The sequence below is a fragment of the Limulus polyphemus genome, unplaced genomic scaffold, assembly GCF_000517525.1.
Source record: "Limulus polyphemus unplaced genomic scaffold, Limulus_polyphemus-2.1.2 Scaffold4538, whole genome shotgun sequence".
NCBI lineage: Eukaryota > Metazoa > Arthropoda > Merostomata > Xiphosura > Limulidae > Limulus > Limulus polyphemus.
The window spans coordinates 45,848-54,953 of NW_013670148.1; the positions used below are offsets into that span (position 1 = coordinate 45,848).

The 9,106-nt window shown below is 31.8% G+C and overlaps 1 protein-coding gene across 3 annotated transcripts in view; it reads right to left on the minus strand.

Annotated features, from left to right (window-relative positions):
* LOC106471316 (protein Jade-3-like) overlaps window positions 1–9,106 on the minus strand; it is a 43,850-nt gene that overhangs the window by 8,676 nt on the left and 26,068 nt on the right. For 2 of the 3 annotated variants that reach the window (XM_022399924.1, XM_022399925.1), the window contains 5 exons: window positions 8,645–8,734; window positions 7,056–7,237; window positions 6,702–6,816; window positions 3,858–3,923; window positions 3,320–3,427 (listed from right to left, as the gene is read on the minus strand). In XM_022399924.1, the coding sequence (XP_022255632.1) occupies window positions 3,320–3,427; window positions 3,858–3,923; window positions 6,702–6,816; window positions 7,056–7,237; window positions 8,645–8,734 (561 nt within the window). The remainder of the gene's footprint in view (window positions 1–3,319; window positions 3,428–3,857; window positions 3,924–6,701; window positions 6,817–7,055; window positions 7,238–8,644; window positions 8,735–9,106) is intronic. The other variant, XM_013931910.2, reaches the window with a different exon arrangement.

A 9,106-nucleotide genomic window follows, 5' to 3' on the forward strand; every position in this document is an offset into this window, starting at 1 on the left:
CTATAATTACAGGGACAATTTTTATCACCTCTCTCTCGAAATAGAGGAGTTACATTAGCTAACTTCCAATCCTCTGGTACCTAACCACTATTCAAGGACTGAGAAAAAAAATAGTAGTAAGTGGCTCACATATTCAACCTTTAACCTACTTCAAAACCCTTAGGGAAATATTGTCTGGCCCAGGAGCCTTATCGTTCTTTAAACTTCCCAAGTTTTTCTTAACCAGCTCAGAATTAATGCAGTCATCTTGTTTCCATCTATCAACTGTTCAAAATGTGGAATACTGCTTAAATCTTCCTTAATAAAAACTGAAAAAAAGCAAAATTTAATAACCCAGCCATCCCATACAAGCCTTCCTATATTATCCCTCAAGCCACTACTCCCTCCCACTTTAGTACTCTATCCCTATTAAATAGCCTGTAACCCTGTATTTCAAAGACATTTCTGTCATCAAAATCATCTACATTTAGCCAGTTGTTCCCATTATATTAAAATCCTCCATTCCTGCCTGTGCTCTAAAGTCATCTATATTACTTCTTATACTTCTAGCATTAAAATAGTAACAGTTAAGCCTTTCCTTGTAACTACTTTTATCTTCTATACTCATTTCCTATGCTAAACTTTTCTCTGCCTCGTATTCTTTTAGCATTTAGTTTATCCTGGCCCTCATAATTGTCTAGTCCTAGTTTAAAACTTCCATTAAAAGTTGAGTTAATAGTCATAGCAAACAAGCCAGCCCTATCTTATTTAAATGTAATCCATACAATCCAAAAAGCTCCCTTCTTCCACTGAACTGATCCCACAAGTCCAACCAGCCAATCTGCTCATCCTTACATACTAAACTAAGCCTAACATTTAGCCCTAGTGACCCTACTTATGAAACTTTATGAAAAGGTATAAAAGTTTTTATTTTCTACAGCAGATTGTTAATATTTTTCTTTGTATACCACATGGAATAAATTATTTGTTCTCAAATCTATAAATATTCTTCAAGAATAAGCTAATATACTACTACTACTACTACAAAAAAACAGGCATTACTTACTTGCCTTTAACTTCTGAAGTTAACAACAGAAACAAATAAAAAACAAGACATAATACCATTTTCACATAAACTTGTGCAACCTTTTACAGATTACCATCATTCAAGGAGGGCTAAAGCCTCCCCCTCAGCCATGAACTTTTACAATTAGTGCAAAAAATACATAATAAAAATTGCATATTTATATAGCTCAATATTTATCTTATTTGAAACCACTTTTAAAACAATGAGAAACATTTTATTTGCTCAGTAACCATTACATTGTCACAGATGATAGTTATAGCTTTCTTGCAGTCTACCAACTACGAGTACTCTTTGTTAGACACAGAAATCCAACATATAGAGTATCACTGATGTGAGAAATAACTTCTTATTTTGTATATTCCTATACCATAGAGCTCAATTAATTTTGTTTTATTTCAGTAAATTTCTTTATGTATTTTTTATTAAAAAAATGTTAAAATATTACTTAAAAGAAAAATATATTTCCTCAAAACTACAGACTGACCAAGACTATTATTAAAATATTTTTGTAATTATCTAATAACCTTAGGACTAGTTTAGTAAAACAACTCTTATTCTAGAATATTCTAGAAAATGTTCACATTTTCCATATGATATGTTATGTATCTACACATTTAAACTATATTTCATGTGATAAAATCAAATCAATAAATCAATGCAACTTTCTTAATAATTTAAAAAATAAAGCAAAACTTAAAATTTAATCAAATTTTGAATTATATAATAGCTTAACTAGTGTAAAGGTATTGTCTTAATACATACATTTTATTAGTATAATGGTCACTCTACATTGGATTATCATAAAAAGAATCCTCATTACTCCACACTGCTGTTTGCTCAAGTATATTACTCAAACCTACAGCCCTGTGTTCATTTTATTAACTCTGCTATTTTTAGTTTAATAAAGTTTATTCTAGAAATCTATTTACAAAATTGCATTGTTTGAGGTAATCTAACATAATAAACATCCAAGTATGCTTAATTTTTTCAAGATATCAATAGTTTTTCATCTCATTAGCTTGGCCACCTATTCAATACGTGAGGGTCAGATCCAATGCCAGCCCCCAACCTAAGGGTGTGTTTCAAGTTTGGATGAGATTGGTCAAAGACTTTAAGCATGAAAGGCAGACATACACACAGATTAACACTTTGTTTTATATGTATAGATCAAATTTCCTAAATCTATTCTGTCTTTCCATAACAATGGCACTACCAATATTCTTTTAAATGTCTCTATAGATCAAGTTTCTAAATAATTCATGAGAAGCTGAACACTAGATGGCACTATTGTACTGTAAATCTTCAGTCATGGTAAGGTAATTAATACTAGAACTCTAATAAAGTGAATTTATCATTACAAAACAATGGCAAGTGAACTAAATCTTCAAATGTATAATAGGTTACAACAGTATTGAATGGTGAACACTACTATTAACCTTAAATCCATATTCAAAACAAGATTCTTGGAGAAAGTCATATTAACCCTCAAATTACTCCATACCCTAGAAGTGAGGTTTATATAATCAGTTCTTCCAACAGTGACTTCTGCTGTAAAACTTAAAAATAAAGGATAAATTTGACAGATTACAGGCTATTTTGGTGCTATCTCTTGCAGAGTTGTTATATTTTAATCAAACAAGTCCTACAGAACCAATATTGGTATACATTTCAAATAGTTTCCCATCATCTACTTAACAACCTTTCTTATCTTGTAACTGAGAATATTCATGTCACTGGCCACAATCTGTGCCTGCTTCAGTGCACATGAAAACTACAGCGAAGAACTGAATTTTAAACAAAGAGCAAAAAATTATGTTTCTTCATAAATAATTTTTTTTGTTTACAAGATGAAGCATTATAAAACAGGTCAACATAGGCTATTACGGGCTCTTTAGGCAACTATATAGGTTTTAAAATGCAAAAACCTTCTGAAGAATACAACTTAGAGGTTTGTAGGGAGTCCTGCATATTGCAACTTAGAGTATTTTTAAAATTTTGTGTATAACTCACAATACTTAAAGAACTGACCAAATGATGATGTAAAACCATTCATTTTTCTACATACAATACGTAGAGAACCCTAACAGGAATTGGTAGGATAAACTACAATATTTATGGCTTTTATTATATAAACTTGTGACTTGTATGTCAATAGTAAACATGTAACCAACGAAGTGATAGACCAACCAATATGTTATAAAATTAAGAAAAATGTGTTCAAGAAACTATCAGTAATTCTAGGACTAAACTCACTCTTAACTTCACTTCATCATCATTTCTGTCACCTCCAACAATTGCTTTCATATCAAGATTGTTTTTGAAGGCACAGGTAACATGGTAGGCAGTTTTACAGGTTTTGACCTAAATATACAGATTTACAGTATGAAATTAAAAAACAATATTTAATTACACAATGAATTGTTAATGTTCACATTATATTAACCTTGAAAAGCTTTCTATGTAGGATAAAAATGGGAAATTATAAAAACTGGGAAAAAATGACAAACATTAATATAATTTTAATACTTTTAGCAGCTTCATACTTACATATTTAAATTATAATAATTACTAAATCATTCACTTGACCCATACATAGACAATTAATGGTATTTTATATAAATGTGAGACAATATACACTTTGTATTTATAGAACTTTAATAAGAGAAAATTTCAGAAAATCCAAGTTCCAAACACTGAGTAGAATAGATTTTTTACTCAAAACTTAAATGTATTCTTATTATAGTAGAACTCTGGACAGTTACAAAGTTTAAATAACAATTTAACCACTTACTGAGCACTGAATGCAGCAACCTTTTCTTTCTTGACAAAAGGTACACACTAAGGACCATCTTCTGGACTATACAAAAGAAACATTCTGCATTAATTGTCACTACCCTCATAAGTATTGTCAATAGTTTTACAAAACTTTAAAAAAAATCTTCCTTTCATACCAATATTTGATCATACCTATCCATTATATTACGATATTAATGGGGTTCATAAATAAGTCATTTTAATGTCTTAGCTCTGTTTCAGCTTTCCGTGATGCTTATCCATTTCTAACCATTGAAAGTTCACAGCTGTGAAACAACATCTTTAACACGACTGATCACGTGCTATTTTGGTGATAATTCACTACGGAAATAGTCTGATCTAGAAGTTTCCTAATTACTTACTGTGACCTAAGAGTATTGAAAATGTGAAGTAAGATAAATATCTAATTAGCTGCAGATGTACAGTTCAAGTGAAATGTCCAACATCAGCTCCTTGAACAACCATCGAAATCTCAGCACTTGCATTCTGCTACTCCTGTGCTGAATATGCCCACCCAGCTCTCAACTCACACCAAAAATCTTGACTCCATGCTCTACAGCAGTCTGCCTAAAGCCAACCAACACAAACAGCCTGTACATATTTTCTGGAATTGCCCATCAGACATCAGAAGAGTAGTCGCCAGCAAAGCAAACTTGGTAGATACAAGACCAATAGACACTTTCTATATGGCCACATGGAAGTGAGAAAGTGTCTCATACCACAGAATAGTTTCTAAAGTTCAACTGAACCACTGGACACTATGGCAGAGACCACACACGAAGAACTATGGATACTCTACCTCCAAGAGCTTCCACACACAAACATGGGCATTACACCAGCTGAGCATACCTCCATAAGAAAAGTTCAACTGAACCACTGGACACTATGGCAGAGACCACACATGAAGAACTATGTATACTCTACCTCCAAGAGCTTCCACACACAAACATGGGCATTACACCAGCTGAGCATACCTCCATAAGAAAAGTTCAACTGAACCACTGGACACTATGGCAGAGACCATGCATGAAGAACTATGGATACTCTACCTCCAAGAGCTTCCACACACAAACATGGGCATTACACTAGCTGAACATACCTCCATAAGAGTGGAAAAGGGTTGGAGTACCTGGAAAGCCATTAATTACCTAGGTTTGCAGATCGAGGACCACATGGTGAAATGCAGGTACTACAGCTGACCTGCTACTGTGATGAGAGGCAGATGATGCAACATCTACTTGTCTGCCCACAACTCCAGATCTCATGCAGTCTGTCAATGAACATCTTTCAATACTTGGCTAGCTTCACAAGATGTTTACGTACCGATAATTTGCTGACTGGTTTGCCATTTCCATTAGATGTCTAGGCAATAAGATTATCTGGAACACTAGACTTTAGTGGCACTTGTACTTTCATAGCAGGAATCAAAGTGGCCCATAACATTACGTTACTAACATCATTGTGACTGGCAAACACATTTTAGGGGTCCACTACACACCTGCATCTCAAACTTTAATATTTAAGTAAAATATAATTTCATACTCTACTTCAACAATTTCAAGCATAAAAATATTTTAAAATCGGTGTTTTGTCATTTTGTAAATATATTTGTACAGTGTAATTTGTAAAAAAAAAAATTTTGAACCTTCGCTTATGATCATCTCCAAAGTCTCGCCTGTAAAACAACATAATTTTTCTGTCCATCCCAGAGCACAGGTTTATATTTACTAAGAAGGTATCATCTCTTGAGAATATAATTATCTACATCGGCTATACCGAAATTTTACTGTGGGACCCATGACTTGCTATGTATGATATTGCTAGACTAAATCATTCAGTAGCAATTAGAAGATCATGTTTCTAATCAAACAGAATAAAATACATATGGCTACTGATAATGAAATTTAGTAGCCAGGTTGTAGAAAAGCAGAGTGTGTTGAAAAAATGCTCAGTTAGTTGGTATGTAGTTATTGGTTCTTTGTCCAATACATTATCTTGCAGAATCAAAATCATATTTGGAAGTATAAATTCACTATTTGTGATTTTCAGCCTTTTTCAAACCCACCAATTTAGACTGGATCCTTTCATGGTTTCCCCATGCACTTGAAGTATAGATAAAACTACTGAAATTTGCTTCTTAAAGTCTTCAAAACAGATGAACTCACTGTGACAAAATTACTTCAATTGCATACCAGTATATTATTAGTGTTTTTGAGATTATGACTGACTAAAAAACACCTCTCTGCTGATTCATCAGTAAGCATGAAGGCTTGTAACATTAGAATGTCAATTTGGATCCTCAGCGTAGAAGACTTATTGTGTGGCTTTCTGCTAAAACAAACAACTAAAGAAGTTTACATTATTTTTGCAGTTTTATTCTGTTTTATGGAATTTCAACAAATACTTGGGATTATACAAAGCTCACACATAAATTCATATGTCATAAATGAAGTACCAAATCTGCAAAACTGACTTACTACACAAAGAAAGTTATTTACTAGAAACTACTGTCTTATGTCTAGGCAGTGTATTCATATCAAAAACTATTCTAAGACTATTTCATATTATGTCACATAAGCTCAACAAAACTTGCGTATTCAAACACACTACAGTACAATTTATTAAATGTTTGTGAAAGCCAAGTAAATATTGCACCACAGTGTCCCCAATTTTTTCTGATTGTACAGGGCAGCAGGTCAAGTTATAGTTGATATAATCTTCTTCACAACAGACAGAACCTTATGTTGTAGTATTTATTGTTTCAAAAACTAAACATATAACACATGTGTTAAAGTGTTTTCAAAAGATAAGTAAAACTTACTGGGATGTCTGATATATTGGAGAGTGGTTCCATCTTTACAACATCTCTGAACCTGACCTCTGGAATCCAGAGAGCACAACTAACGTGGGCCCATTTTTGATCACTACAAAAAACACTTTGATTTATCATGAAAACAGAAAAATCAAAAGTTTCTTTCACATACGCATACTTATGAATACATATAAAAACAACTTTAATCCATATAATTCACAGATCTTCAAAGTACTGTTAAAAATCTATATAAAATCCATGAAGTTGTCTCTACAAGAGATTTCACATAAGCTCAAAATGTTTAAAATATTTCCTTGATTTTTTTTCTCTCTCTCTCTCTTTGATGCAGGAAAATTAACTCACCTTGTGTTCTTCATAGCCCCTCCCTTATTAGGACAAAGAAGACATGATGGCCCAACGTTGTGAGTGCACGTTTTACAAAGCCAGCTACCTTCAGGAATTTTGGTTATTCCATAGCATGCTTGATGCACACAGACGTTACACGAATCACAAAACACCATCTCATTTCCTTCTTCCGAGTCAGGCTAAAATAACATTTCTAATCAGCTTAACTTCTTAGATAAATGCTGATGTTTAAACTTTTAAAATTGGAAAACTGTTTTGGTTTAAAAGCACACAAGTTAGAATCAAAAGGCTAAACAACAAATATCCACATCTCATGTTTAAAGTTCAGAAGTTTTTCACATTTGAAGTACACGGAAAAGTTTGAGTCACAACAAGGTTAAATTTTGAAAATTTTGTGAATCTTAAAGAATTGTAGAAGTTTCATTAACATTTATACAGCATTAATAATGACTTCAGACAATTTTCTTATTTAATATAGTGAGAAACATGCTTTCTTTTCATCAGTACTGACATTAACAATATAAGTCTATTAACTTAGAATGCACGTGCAGACCTATGAAAAATTATTTAACCATTTAAATAATTTATGCTTATAATTTCCATTTACACTTTATTCAACACAAAATTCAAGCACTTTATGACTTTCATGAATAATCTTCAAATTTTTAATTGTCACTAAAGCCAAAAATAAATTTTGTTTTAATAATGAAATTGTATCCATGTTACTTATAGCCAGTTAATAAAAAATCACTGTTGAACTTAGCAGTCAGTGCTTTATGCCTTTAATATGGCTACTTAGGGCTAATTCTTGCAGAGGAAGCAAAAAACTTCTGCTCAAGTAACTTCTACCCTTCTTTAGTCATGACTTGTATACTTGTTTATACAGCTATTTATTGTTAAAAGTACTTCTTCCAAGCATTGCCATTGATTGCTGTGTCAAGTAACTCAAACAAACAATGCAAATAATGACAAAAGTGAGAAAAACGAAAAACCTAATGAAGAGTATGCACTGATTTTCAACGAACAATGATGAAATATTTTGGTTTGTCAAACATATTTAGTCAAGGTTTTAGAAATTCTACACTACAGTAAGTAAAGTTAAATTTTAACAGACTCTAAATGCATTAAACTATCACGGTTCTGTTGATTTTCAAGGATCAGAAGCTATTTTGACAAAATATAAGGGGTTTTTAGGGCATTGAAATTCGTCTATCAAAATTCAAGGATGTTCAAAGTGCATATGAACATATACAGAGTAAATTTTAATATTTAAAGAAATCCTAATGTATAAATTAAAACCAATAATAATATAACAGAAGAGGCACATTCTCTTTTATAGTGCATATTTTTCTCACTATGCCCTATTTTAACTCTTTTTAACAGATTTTAATGAATGGATTAGAAAGTTACAAATAGCATAACCAACTACATTTTAAAGACATACAAGAGAAATGACTAATCTATAAAAAAAACTGCTTAATAAATAAGTTTTAAAAGTACTGAAAATTAATCACTTTAAATAGAATTTCTGTTGGAATATACATTGAAATTTACAACATTATTACAAGTAATCAAAAATAACTTACAGATCTACAAACATCACAGATAACATCTTCATCATACTCAATATCCAGTCCTTCTTTACTTTTAATAGCTTCTTGAAGGTTTGTAAAGCACTAACAGAAAAATGATACAGTCATTACTGGAAACAGTTCAAAGTTCAAAAATAAAGAATTAATAAAATATACATAAAACTGTTGTACTTTACCAGTAGAAAATATGTAAAAAAAATTATGACTGGTTATAATTCACAGCGTCATCATTCTGGAAAAGACTGCCCACAATGAAAGATATAACAGGGAATAATTATAGTATTTCGGCACTTGTGTATAAAGTTACAATCATAAATAATATTCAACGTATAAACTGGTATGACGTTGTAACATCTAAACATGTAGAGTCGTCAACTTTTTGAAAGCCATAGATAGGCCCAAATAAAATGTTTTTAATTGTGTACCAGTTTAACGTTGAATATTATTTATGATTGT